The sequence below is a fragment of the Sapajus apella genome, unplaced genomic scaffold (assembly GCF_009761245.1).
Source record: "Sapajus apella isolate SASKATOON/1434 unplaced genomic scaffold, GSC_monkey_1.0 scaffold40, whole genome shotgun sequence".
Taxonomy (NCBI): Eukaryota; Metazoa; Chordata; class Mammalia; order Primates; family Cebidae; genus Sapajus; species Sapajus apella.
Genome location: NW_022436980.1, coordinates 1,158,700 through 1,172,634, shown reverse-complemented (window position 1 = coordinate 1,172,634; position 13,935 = coordinate 1,158,700). Strand labels below are relative to the sequence as shown.

The 13,935-nt window shown below is 46.9% G+C and overlaps 1 protein-coding gene across 1 annotated transcript in view; it reads right to left on the bottom strand.

Moving 5' to 3' along the window:
- Positions 1-4,047: 4,047 nt before the first annotated feature.
- Positions 4,048-13,935, bottom strand: part of GPR156 (G protein-coupled receptor 156) — a 75,831-nt gene continuing 65,943 nt past the window's right edge. The window contains exons 8-9 of the mRNA XM_032298952.1: positions 12,440-12,598; positions 4,048-7,157 (exon numbers count right to left, since the gene is read on the bottom strand). Coding sequence (XP_032154843.1) covers positions 5,814-7,157; positions 12,440-12,598 — 1,503 coding nt within the window. The 3' untranslated portion in view covers positions 4,048-5,813. The remainder of the gene's footprint in view (positions 7,158-12,439; positions 12,599-13,935) is intronic.

The following is a 13,935-nucleotide window of genomic DNA, read 5'->3' as shown; positions in this document are numbered from 1 at the left end:
CCAAAAGTGGGCTAAGCCAAAAGGCCACCCTTGCTTTTCTAGATCTCTTCCCTCAGGAACAAATTGAAGACCAAAATGAGGAATTTTGGTGTAACGCAACAAAACATAAAGAGGATTTCTGCATATAAATCTGTGTTTTCCTGACTTTTTTTCTACTTATTTTTATTCAACAAACATATGATGCTTGCTATGTGCCAGGCACAGTTCAAACTGTTTTAAAAATATTCATTTAGCCCTCATAACAACCTCATGAGGCAGGTGTTGTTATCCCTGGCTGCAGTTGGGGAAACTGAGCCACAAAGAGGTTCTGAACTTACTGAAAGCAACATAGTCATGCAGGTGACTTAAAACCCAGGCATCGCAGTGGGGATAGAAAATTATTGTATAAAAATGCCCATCTAAAATGCCTTTTTTCCGCAAAGCGTTCAGATGTTATCACAGGGGATTTAAATTTAAATGAAGCAGCAACACTGCCATCGATCGCATAAGCTTAAGAGATACCTAAGCCCAACTTCCCACTGGAACTTTTGTGAACTATGCCTCACTGGGGTGCCCCTTAAGACAGTTCTGGCGAGGCCATTCTTCCTTCTTCCTTTTTTTTTTTTTTTTTTTGAGACAGAGTCTTTTCTCTGTCCCCCAGGCTGGAGCGCAATGATGCGATCTTGGCTCACTGCAACCTCCAACTCCCAGGTTCAAGCAATTCTCTGCCTCAGCCTCCCGAGTAGCTGGGATTACAGGCACACACCACCATGCCCAGCTAATTTTTGTATTTTTAGTAGGGATGGGGTTTCACCATCTTGACTAGGCTGGTCTTGAACTCCTGACCCTGACCTTGTGATTCACCCACCTTGGCCTCCCAAAGTGCTGGGATTACAGGTGTGAGCCATGGTACCCTGCCTGAACTTCTTGTCTACCTTCCCTTTTCCCTCCTAGCCTTTTGCTTTTAGTCACCCACAGACCTTTCCAGGGCATCTCCCAGGCACTTATTCCCTGAGCCTAATGTGTCTTGGGAAACCTTGACACAGACCTGGTCAAGTTCACAACAGGTTATTTTGATTTGTGACATTGGCATTTTCCTGCCTCCTTGTGACCTAAGTGATGAAAAAAACATCTCAAGATGTTCTCTTATTCAAATGTGGCTTCACTGGGGAATGCTAAGATCAAGAATGTTTCAAGGAGCAAGACATCAGAGAGAATACCAGGGATGAGGAAGAGCAAACTCTCAGGGCAAAGTGGTAAGCTCTCTCCTGCTTTCAGCCTCCTAAACACCACTGCCTGCATTAAATCCTCCCTCTTGGGAGGCCGATGTGGGCAGATCAAAAGGTCAGGAGTTTGAGATCAGCTTGGCCAACATGGTGAAACCCCTATTTAATGAAAATCCAAAAAATTAGCTGGGCGTGGTGGCAGGCGCCTGTAATCCCAGCTACTTGGGAGGATGAGGCAGGAGAATCACTTGAATCCAGGAGGTGGAGGTTGCAGTGAACCGAGATCATGCCACTGCACTCCAGCCTGGGCAACAGAGCGAGACTCAGTCTCAAAATGAATGAATGAATGAATGAATGAACGTACCTCCTCCCCGCCCGCCCACCCCACTTAACAGAGCCCAGATCGTGTTACTGGGAAAAGTGCAGCAGCCAGAGGGAATAGAGAAACTGTTTTGTTTGGAGTTCTGAGAAAGGATACTCAGGAAGGTGATGGTGATAGAGACAGATTGTTCTGTTAATACTGCTTGTTACCCATTAACAAGCCTTCAAAGAAAGCGTCTTTATGACCAGAACTTTATCAAGAACTTCGTGCTTCTCTTCCATAAACTTCATTGCCTGTTACCTCTCCCCCCAACAAACTTAAAGTACTGTCATTTTCAAATTTCAGTTACTCCTGGGTCTGTAAGTGACGTAGTTTCATGCTCTTAGCTCACTGGAAGGCAGTAGAACCAGATGCCTGTTTCTCCTCCTGCTCCTCTGCTCTGGCCCCAAAACAGGAATTTTGCCTTCCTTTGTTTCACCCATTTATCTACCCAGAAATCACCCATTGTGCAAAGATCTCTAATGGCTACTCTAGAGGAGAACAAATATGGAGAAGACATGCTCAGTGCTTTCAGGAACCTGAAATCTGTGGAGGAGACACATGTAAAGACAATATGATAAACATAGATACAGAAGAGATTTATAGAACTTGTATTGACTTTTCTCTTTTCCTCATTCAAAGTGATACTGTTCTTTAAAAACGGGCCTCCTACATCTGATGATTTTTTTTTTTTTTTTTTTTTTAAGACAGTCTCACTGCGTTGCCCAGGCTGGAGAACAGTGGTGCGATCTTGGCTTAATGCAACCTCTGCCTCCCAGGTTCAAGTGATTCTCCTGCCTCAACCTCCCAAGTAGCTGGGACTACAGGTGCCTGCCACCATGCCTGGCTAATTTTTTTTTTTTTTTTTGTATTTTTAGTAGAGACGGGGTTTCACTATGTTGTCCAGGCTGGTCTTGAACTCCTGACCTCATGATCTGCCCACCTCAACCTCCCAAACTGCTGGGATTACAGGCATGAGCCACCTTACCCGGCCAGATGCTTTTTTTCTCCTCTATGAACTCTAGGAAGGCCAAGTTGGTTCTTTAAGGAAAGAGGGTTTGGAGCAGGCCAGGACAGGGAAAAGACATTGGGATCAGGATGGAGACCTCCAATTCCAAGATTTTCAATCAGCAGAAGACATGCTGGAGTCAGAATCAGTCCTGGCTCCATGCTATGCCTTGGGACCAACGGAGACATGTCCAGTCCAGATGACAGCAACAGAGGCAATGTTTACTTCTCCAGGATTCCTTTGCACAATTTACTGCCCTTTCTTCAAAAGCAGAACAACCAAGAGCATGCCAAAAGTCATGGCACATTCAGCCATTTAAGAATGTCATCATTGGATTAGCTGATCCTGGGTAAAAGATTTAGGAAAGGAGGTGGTGAAGGGTAGGGGTGATGCACAGAGTAAACGATACATTTGGAGACAACATTTTGTTGAGCGCAGTTACAGCGTTCGCACATTACTTTTGAACAAATGATAAATAAGGAAAATACAAGGTAGATTCTCCACCTTTTCAATCAGGTCTGGCAAGGACCAAGTCATTCTAGGTCAAATGGGTAACAGAAGCCTCTGTACATCTGAGTCCAAAATACAGACCCTAAGATATCCTTCGTTATTTAGTTTTTTTTTCAAGACAGAGTCTTGCTCTGTCACCCAGGCTGGAGTGCAGTGGCATGATCTTGGCTCACTGCAACCTCTGCCTCCCAGGTTCAAGCGATTCTCTTGCCTCAGACTCCCAAGAATTTGGGATTACAGGCATGTGCCATCACACCTGGCTAATTTTTGTATTTTTAGTAGAGATGGGTTTTCACCATGTTGGCCAGGCTGAATTTGTTGGCCAAACTCCTGACCTCGTGATTTACTTGCCTCGGCCTCCCAAAGTGCTGGGATTATAGGCATAAACCACCATGTCCGGCCCATCCTTCCTTATTTAACTAGGGGATCAATCAACTTTCTTTGGGGATGATTGGGAAAAGCTGAAGAGAGATTATATGCTCCACCTGAGCCTTAAAAGATGAATAATTCACAGAGTGCACAAAGTAGGGAAAAAAATTCTAAAAAGAAGGATGGAGATGTAGAAGGGGTGGGATGGTGGGACTAAGGGTCTAGAAGCAGACAGAGTGAGAGGGCTAGAAGGATTGCCAGATTTGGAGTCCACATTAATGAACGGTGTGTTGCTAGTGATGGCATGCTGGGAGGAAGGGAGCTGAAAGAGGGGAGCCCAGCCACAGGACCCCCGGGGACAGGAAGAGACCAGGGTCTCCGGGGTTTCCCCTGTCCACTGAGGGAGTATTTCTGGGATAAGAGGTTTCCTAGGGAGAGCATAGAAGAATCTGTTCAAATGGAAATTTGGTAGAAAGTACCCTGGAACCCACGGTAGCCCAGCAGCAGCTCTGATGGCTTCTGTGGTTCCACTTCTTTAGGTGGTTCAGCCCCTCCCAGCCAGCCCAGGACTATAATTTCCTAAGAGACTCCTCTTGGGAGTCATTTATCTTTTATTACAGTACCACTTGGACAGCACACACCCAGCATAAGAGGAAAATACAAACCCATGCACAGAATAAATTATAAAATTCCTATTTAAAAGTAGATGACAAAAGAAGCTGTGCTACCAGGAGGGTCTCATGGTTCAGTGCCTGGAGAGTCCTGGGGTGTCAGCAGCCCCAAGATTCCAGGATAAGTTGATGATACATTTAGAGCCAAATGCCCCCTTCTGAGCATATTTTAATAAGGTCTGAACTCCTTCATGCAAACATGTGCACACTGATAGATGTACACACAGGCCTCGGGGCAGGGGACAGCCTGGACATGACAGCTGGCTCAGCAACAAGCACAGCAGACCCAGCTGTGCTCTCCCAGTGGCTCTGGTAGTGGCTGAGTTCCTGGTACTCATTCTTCACCAGCTCCCCAGCTCCCTTGGGAGGTGCCAGTGTGCCCTGTGGCAGTGGGGAAGTGGAGGCCCATTTCCCAAGGCGAGGACACAGGTCTATTATTCTGGACTGAGGGAGCACATCTCAGCTTTTTTTACATGAGCCTTGCTTTGTTGTCTCATCTGCCAAGCCTTGCCTGCCACTCCCAGAGGAATGAGTGAAGCCATGTGTCCTGGCGAAATCCACCTACTCGAGTCCCAGGAGCTGTGCATTATGTCTCTGTCCAGCAGTGTGATGTTGGGGGAAGTCATCTCATTTCTCTAAGCCTTATAATCCGTTTGTAAAAATGAGAGTCTACTTCACAGGGTTATCAAAAGGAATCACAGAAACAGGATATTGCCACGTAGTGTGCCAGACTCAAGTTAAATGTTCAAATCCTGTTTTCCTTCCTGTCTTCTTGTGCCCCATGCCTTCCTTTTTATTTCCCCACTTGGTTTCCAGGTTTATGTGTCTGTTGGTACTCATGTAACTTCAGTGGAACCAAAAGCACCTCTTGACCAACAGATTCTCCCACACCCTGACAGAAATTGCTGGTGTGTGTCCCCCGGCAGCACAAAACTACACCACTGGGTGAATCAAGAGGATGAGCCACAGGACCAGGGGATAGTGGGGACAGTCAGGAAATCAGATACATCCAAGCCCAGGAGTGAGATCTGGGTAGCCTGTGGGTACATGGAGATCTATCTCAGAGAGGAGGGTGAGGTGCCACAATGGTGAAAAGACACAAGAAACAGTGGTATGGGGGTGACTCTGAGCTGAGTCTGGCCAGAAGCTGGAATCTAGGGAGGTGCTATTCACAACATTCAGTAGAAACAAAATCACTGCTTTCCAGGAGTAGGAGGCCCAAGGATGCAGGAGATTTATCTTCCTGGTAGGTCTGTCCACCGAAAGGCCAGTTTGATGGGTCACAGTCTACACCTCAGGTTCTGCAGAAATTTCCCATTTCTTCATCTGTCTGTCCATTCAGCCATCTATCTGAATATATTAAGAGTTTTGTAGAATGCAGGCTGACCTGGACAGAAAATCCTGTGTTCATGCAGCAACTTTTATCCAAGGAGTATCTTTTATAGTCACTCATCTGGAGTCTTTTATAGTAAGGTTGCAAGGTAGTAACAGGACAGGCAATGCCCCTCTTTTTATAGATCAAGAAGTGCCCAAAGTAACACAGTGAGCCTAGCTGAAACATGGTTTGGGCTGGTCAAATGCAGGGCACTAATCTGTTCCCCGAAGACCAGAAATTGGCTCTCTTCCTGTGGACCTTGGTACAGCTTCTCCTGGCCTGACCTCTGTGTCTAGACCAGCTCTGTTGCTTTTCACACTAGTGTGGGTTTCAAGTCATCTTTGAAGTTCACAATAGGGCTGGAGCGGGCCCACAGCTTTCCCCAGGAAGCCAGCCCCCCAGTAGGCTCAGAGTCAGTGTCTGATGTGCAACTGTCACCAGAGTCAGAAGAGCTCTGGAAGCAGATTTCACAGTAGGGCCGGTGGCAGTGGCAGAAGAACTCATCTGAGCTGCTGGACTCAGTGTCAAAGTAGCTGTGTCGAGAAGACAGGGAGGGACAGACTGAGGAGACTGGGGGCCACAGCTGCCACTGCTCAGGCAAGTCAGGTGAGGCTTTGGAGAGGCATGGGGCAGCAGGACTTGGTGCCTGGCCAGAACCAGAAGGCTGCGGAAGAAAGGCTGCTTCACTCCCTCTAGCCCCTTCTGGCTCTGTCTGACTTTGTTTGCTGCCCTCCAGGGTACCTAGACAATCTGAAAGTAGTGAAGGCTTCCTGGAAGAAGGTCTTCGTACTCTGGAATCAGCAGTTTGTGGGGCCAGGCTGGGGCTGTCCCCATTCTCCACGTGTAGCCTGCTGTGTACCCCAGAAACAGTTCTGTTTGTCCGGTGCCCCACAGATGAGGGTGCAGAGCCAGGAAAGCGTGAGCAGGCCTGCTGAGCTGCCTGCCTTCTCCTCACCATATAAGGGCTGAGGCCCAGCCCCTTGGAGAGGGGCATCTTTTGGGGGCTGAAGGCAGCATTGTTCCTCCAGGGTTGCTGGCGACAAGAGGGGGTAGTGGGGAGGGAAGCCTCAGGGCCCAGGCCCAGGTCTTGTAAGACCTCCTGAAGTTTCTCCCTGATCACTGAATTGACCCTTGACTGCCGCTCTAGGGGCTCCTCTGAGTTCTCCAGATGCCTCTGTCTCTGGGGATCTGAGCCTCCTCTGCCTGGTAGGAAACTGTGGGTGGGGGCCATGGGGTCTTGGTCTCCTCTTTCTGGACCCAGCCTTTGCTCAGTCCATGGCTTCTGGCTACAACCTGAGTCTAAACGATCAGAAAAGTCTTTCAAGTCAGATATCTTCTCCTCCTTCCCTAGGGAGGGGCTGATGTCCTTCCCAGGCCCCTCAAGTTTTTGTGCATGTGACGAGGGCCCTGAGGTGCACTGGGAGTCCTGGGCAGCCATGCTGGGATCATTCTGAAAGTCAGAGAGGCATCCTGAAGGCCCCTGAGTAGCTGCCAGGCTGTGGACAGAGGCTATGGCCTGGTCGTCCTTGCTCAGGGAAGAGGCAGGTGGGGCAGCCCCCTCTGGGAGGTCATAGGTGCACTCACCTGACATCAGCCTCATAAGCTTCTCTTTGGCATTGTTTACTTGTTCCTGCAGGCTTTCAATCATGGCATTTTTCTGTAAAATTAAAGCAAAACCATCAACAAAAGATGTCACTGAGGGTTCCATAGTGCCCACCATGGTGGAGAAGGTGTGGCTTTGGAAGAACCTTGGCTTAAATCTCAGTTCTCCCCTCAGGTTCTGAGAAGGTACCTCCCTCCAGTGAAATGGGTTGGTGCATGTAAAGTGCTTAGCACAATAAGTGACATATACGGTGCTCAATAAAGGCCAACTGTGATTTATTGTCATTATCTCGGTCTCCTCCTTACATCCCCACACTGTGAGGCATTGCTTATGAAAAGCAAGGAGGCACAGCCTGAGTGCTTGCTGGCCACTGCAGTGCCCTCTCACCTTTCCCAGAACCAAGAGGGTCAGGTCACTCTGCAGGCACAAGCTGAATAATGTTTAGAATGGTCCCACTTGTGGTTTATCACACTTTTGCAAAAATTTAGATTAATGTGAGGCATATCTCCAGGGGATGAACAAATAGGGAAACAAGTATTTTGCTTTACTAAACAGCCTAGAAAATGAGAAGAACAAGGATAAGTGTGGAGATTCCTGAGACAATCAAATAAGATTGGAGCTGAGAGGGGCCAAAGAGAATCTCAGATTGGTGTTATCACCTCCCTAGGCTGGACCTCTGGTAGTGAGTGGTCAAAGCTACCATGTGGTACTACCAGATGTCGATTTCACCTAAAGCAGGGATTCTCAACCTCTGGGCCATGCACTGGTACTGGTCCATGGACTGTTAGGAACCAGGCTGCACAGCAGGAGGTGAGCAATGGGCAAGGAAGCTTTACCACCTGATCTTCCATCAGATGAGCTGTGGCATTAGATTCTCATAGGAGTGCAAACCCTATTGTGAACTGTACATGCGAGGGGTTTAGGCTGTACACTCCTTATGAGAAGTGAATGCCTGATGATCTGAGGTGGAACAGTTTCATCCCAAAACCATTCCCCTGCCACTGTCTGTGGAAAAAATGTCTTCCAATGAACTGGTCCCTGTTGCCAAAAATTCTGGGGACCACTGACCTAAAGGAGTGCAAGCATCAGAACTACTGAAGAAGCATTAAAAAAATGAAAGGATTGTTGGGCCTAAGCCCTGGCTAGCTTGATTCAGCAGCCCTAGAATGGAGCCCAGGAGATGAAGGAGCCTGGGGCAGTTCTGCTACTGAGCTGCCTACGCACTGCGTGGATGTTAGCTGATAAACAAGCTGTGCAGGAGAGGGCTAGCAGGTGAGAGCTACAGAGGTGTGCCTGCCCTAACTGCAAGACGACGGGGCATGAAGTAGGAGTAGGAGCATTGGTGGTAGGTTACAGGGAGCGACTGCAGCCCAGACATCTTTCTGTGGTGCAGCAGCTAATTCTCTAAGCTCAGACTATGGGTCCACCTCTGGAAACTTCTGACCCTCAAAGGCAGAGCAGGGATGAGATCTTCAAAGGGAACGGCTGGACTTGGGGCAGATGACATGGGTTGAGGGCTCTGGGAAGGCAATAATGTAAGCAAATGTTCTAGAAAGTGCTTGTCTGAACACCAAAATGCTGCCTCTTTGTTACTATCATCTTTAGAAGCTGGGGATGAGCATTTGGACCTCCATTTATTATGCCCTAGAAACAAAAGGATGTTCCCTGTGTTAAGATAACTAATACAAATTGCCTAGTTATACCAGTCCACAACTGCTAATGAGGACTATTAGTTATGGAGTGAGCCTCTATAACTAGTAGTCTCATATGGAGTGAGATGTGGTTTCATCTCAGGTTTACATGGGAGAGTTGCCTAGAAATGCTCCTTTAAGGGAGCAGTAGCTTAAGTAAAATAGTCCAATATTCTGACCAGCAACCCTCCAAACAGATCCACTGCTTCCCTTGTAGAAGTGGGAAGGTGATTTTTCTGATAGTTGGTATTGCCAGTTTCACCCTGGTTGAGTCTACTCTATCAGAAGAAAGACCAGGGCCAGTGAGTAACTGCTGAGTAAAGTGTAAGGGACTTTCAGGTGAGCACATACATGCCTGTCCTCTCTCCCTTCCTTCCACCTGCAGAGTGGTAAGGTCTGGGTGTTGCTGGGTGCATGCAGATGACTCAAGGACTTGCCAGGGGCAGAATGGATGAGTAACAGGAAAACACTCAGGTGTTTGTGATACTGGGCTGTGCCAGGTATCTCTCTGAGGATCTCATGAGGGGACCTCAACTCTCTTCCTCCTCCACTAGCCTCTCCTCCCGAAGCCCATCATGCACATTCTCATGTTGGCTTCTGAAGGCCTTTATAGCCCCACAGAGCTAGGAAGGGACCATCTGCTGATGGCAACTACTCCTGTGGGTGAAATCTGAGTGCTACCTTTTTATGCCTTACCCATAAACTCCTTTGAGTATAGAAAGATAATATAAACATGGAGTTGGGAAGAATATTCTTCTCCCAGCAAGCCAAACATCTGAAGCTGGCTGGTGACAGATTTAGAAATGTCAACCTAAACAGAAAATTTCCTTCTTCCAGAAAAAGAAGTGAGACTCTGTTTTTACCATGGCTGCATACTAATTAGAGGTGTGGTGTGAGGCACTGCCATTATGAGACTGAAATCTGACCTACCATGGCAGCTGCACTTCAATGAGCTTATTAATTATTATTTTTGACACATTGAGGGAAGCAAAACATCCACCTGCCCACCTGCATGTTTCACAGGGTGTAAGCCATAAGGAGACATGGAATCAGCCTCTTGTTTCTATGGTTCAGGGAAGAAACGTAATAGGTGTGTTCACTTGGCTGCAGAGTGTACAAGGAAGGCATTTCAGCCTTGTGGGAGGTTCTATCTGCTGGCCTTCTCTTAGACAGGGAAGTCAGTCAGTGATAGATGCTACCCCAAACAGCTTCTAGGGGACCCCTGGCTATAGGGGCAAGTGGGGAAAGTGTGAGAAGATGGGCTGCCCAGACAATGGGAAAGTAAGAGGATGGCCTTAGTGGGGGAGTGGGGCCTGCACAGAAGATTACTGCATACCATGAGCCAGAATCAAGGTCTGTGCATATGTCAAGGCAGGAGAGATAATCCTGTTTATCTAATAGGCAGTGCTGGAGCTGAGGATGCAGATGCTGGACCCTCTTGACACCTGCCATGGGGCCCCAGGACTGGCTCCTAGTTCTCACGTCTGTTCTGGGAAAGACATTCCAGGTGTAGCATGAACTGGGGAGGCCAGCTTCTTAACACTTGTATGTCTGTGCCCATTGAGGGGCTTCCTCTGCAGACTCAAGGCATCTTTTTGGACATAGCAGATTGAATCCCTGCATGGGAAATGGGTAGCATGGCAGAAGTACAAACAGCACGTTGCAAATTACCATAAGGCTAAAGAGTCAGTCCACTTGGTTGTTCCAGCATCAGCTGACTGTGAATGAAAACCATCCTGGCTGTTCTAGCCAAGTTTCTGGCCTTCTGTGCAGCCAGGACTTCACAGAGTGTTAAAGGCAATATTACTTCCTTGCCAGGTGGAAAGAAATCTGGCTTTGAAATACTAAATAGTAAAGAAATGGAGAGGTGTTACTCTGATGGACAAAAAAGGTTCAGAACCATAGAGGGGCATGAACAGTGGGTGCCTGGGCATGCTGAATTCTTTCATCTGTTGTGTTTTTTAGGTCCTCATCACACTATCCTCTCATCAGGGACTATTAATACCTAGGCAGCAGTCCTATTCCAAAAAAGCCCAGTTTCCTAAATAACACCTACTGAAATAGATTCTAAACTGAAAAAAAATATGCAATGTAATTCAGTTAGTGTCAAAATACTGACTAATTCCCTTGGGCCCTGTGCCTTCTTCCTGAGTCAATGAAGCCCTCAAGCTTTTCCACGTGCTTTCTTCAAGCCTGCACCACACTGCCCAAGTCTGGGAGAGGGGCCAACTCTGGCTCAAATACAGAAGACAAAAGCCTAGGGGGCTGCCTGGTTCTCCCTTGGCACCACAATCCCATTCAGAAGCCCTTATTTAGTCCCCGACCCCATCTGTAGACATGCCTGGACTTTCAGCGACGATGGGCTGATTAAGATCTGTAGCCAGTACCTGGAAAAGACAGTAAGGACCCCATGAGATCTTGGAGATTAAGACACTACTCTATGTAAAAAGAGAAAATGAGGCCAGGCATGGTGGCTCATGTCTGTAATTCCAACACTCTGGGAGGTCAGGGCAGGTGGATCACTTGAGGTCAGAAGTTTGAGACGAGCCTAGGCAACATGGTAAAACCCCATCTCTACTAAAAATACAAAAATTAGCCAAGCGTGGTGTTGTGTGCCCATAGTCCAGCTACTTGAGAGGCTGAGGCATGAAAATTGCTTGAACCTGGGAGGTGGAGGTTTCAGTGAGCTGAGATGGCACCAGTGAACTCTAGCCTGGGAAACAGAGAGAGATCTCATCTCGAAAAAAAAAAAAAAAATAAAGAAAAAGAAAAGAGAAAATGTATCACACAGAAGCTAGTGTCCACTACATTTCAAGGCCTTTATGATATTGTTCCCTCTGCTTGGAATACTTTTCCCTGTACTCTTTGTCTGGCTAATTTGTACTTAACCTTTAGCTCTCAGCAAAATGAGTCTTTTCGGACTGCCCTAAATTAGGTTTTCTTGCCCTTTTTACACATTAGTCTGTCTTACCATTCTGATTTTTCTTTCATAATTCTTTTTTTTTTTTTTTTTTTTTTTGAAACGGAGTTTTACTCATGTTACCCAGGCTGGAGTGCAATGGCGCGATCTCGGCTCACCGCAACCTCCGCCTCCTGGGTTCAGGCAATTCTCCTGCCTCAGCCTCCTGAGTAGCTGGGATTACAGGCACGCACCACCATGCCCAGCTAATTTTTTGTATTTTTAGTAGAGACGGGACGGGGTTTCACCATGTTGACCAGGATGGTCTCGATCTCTTGACCTCGTGATCCACCCGCCTCGGCCTCCCAAAGTGCTGGGATTACAGGCTTGAGCCACTGCGCCCGGCTTTCTTTCATAATTCTTATGACAATTTATAATGATATGTTTGCTTAATGAATGAATATCTATTTCCTCCACTAGGCTGTGAGCTCGGTGAGGGTAAGAACTATGCTTTTGTTCACTGTTCACTGGCACAATGCCTGGCACATAGGAGTGACTCATTTATATCTGTCCATTGAATGAATGAAGTAGATGCATGTCACTGGGGAAATGGTGAGGCTTTGCTTGCTTTTAAGGGATGTGGGAGAATGAGAGGAAAAGAGAACATTAGCATTAAGAGCCTCTGGGGCCACCGATGCATGATTGGATCCTTTACAAGGAATCTTCCAGGCAGGGGCGGAGCTTACTTCTGTGAGAAGCCTCTCCATGGAGCTTTTCTCTTCCCTCAGGTAGCAGTTCTCTTCCTCACCATACTGGGTATGGAAGCTTTTGCTAGGAGTGCCGAAATATTTCGCCATGTGCCTGATTGTTTGGTTTTCCTCTTCAAATGCCTTCCATTGCTTCAGCTGTTAGATAAAAGACCACATGTTATTTATTTAATCACACACCCAGAAACACATTATCTCAATCTTTCTTGTAAACACCAAGGAATGACACTATCATAGACACACACACACACACATGCATGAGCTATTCTCTCCTTAAAATGTATTTTGCTCTGGAGGGCTCAGAGATGGTAATGACAAAAGGTATAGAGAATGTTAAGATTTTATAATTTTTAAAATGCCGAAGGGCCAGGAGCAATGGCTCACTCCTATAATCCCAGCTACTCAGGAGGCTGAAGTGGGAGGATCACTTAAGCTCAAGAGTTTGAGGCTACAGTGAACTATTGTTATGCTACTGTACTCCAGCCTGGGTGGCAGAGTGAGACCCAATCTCCAAAAAACACACAAACAAAACAAAACCCAAAAAAACTCTAAAAACAAACACAAACAAAAACCTCCAAAGGAAGAATAAGGCAGGTAGATAAAACAGAACAGCCTTAGCCCATCTGCCTACTCATTGCCAAACTGATCAAAAAAGACTAGAGCTGAAGTATCTTCTACCACCACATTCTAAAGTTAGAGTTAGGAGCTAGCCTGGGGTTAAGCAATCTGAACACTATATGTTTCAAATGAAACTTTCTAGTTGTATTCAGCTATTTAATTCTTTTTCATTTGTTCATTAATGGTGTGCTTGCTGCTATTGAAAATTCAGTTCCCTGGGTGGACTTCTAACTCAAGTCAATAATCAAGGCTCAGAGAGCCTTTGAGGGAGGCCCCCTCACCACAGTGGGATGCTCTAGCTCATCATCTAATTTCTTTGACCAACTAGGAAAGGCTCAGGAGTGTGGCTGTCTAAGCTCACACAGCCACTTAGCAGCAGAACCACAGCTGTAAGCAGGACACCATGCCAGGCTGCACATCCTCACTCAGCTGATGAAGAGAGAGACTTAACCATGGCAGTGCAGGGAAGGCTCTTCAGGAGAAACTGGTCTTGAGGAACATTCTGCAGAAGCCTGGGCTGCTTTAGTTTAACAAGGATGAAGCTGAACATAGAAACAGGAGCCTCTGCCTGTGTCTGTGGGGCACTCCTGACCCGCCAAATGCCAGTAATATGAGTGACACAGGAAGCCATGGTGCGGAAGGCCTCTGTTTTCTCCTCAGGAATTCTCATAACTAAGTGGCCTAGTGATGGACACTGGGGACCTTGGGACCTTGGTTCTAGAAATGATGCTGTGGTGTCCATGGGTAGCCTCAAGGGGAACCTGGGATCTCTTTACTCATCCATCAAACATTTATTAAGCTCTGACCATGTGGTATAAACCAAATTTTGTAAATCTCAGATAGAATTCTGAATCCTG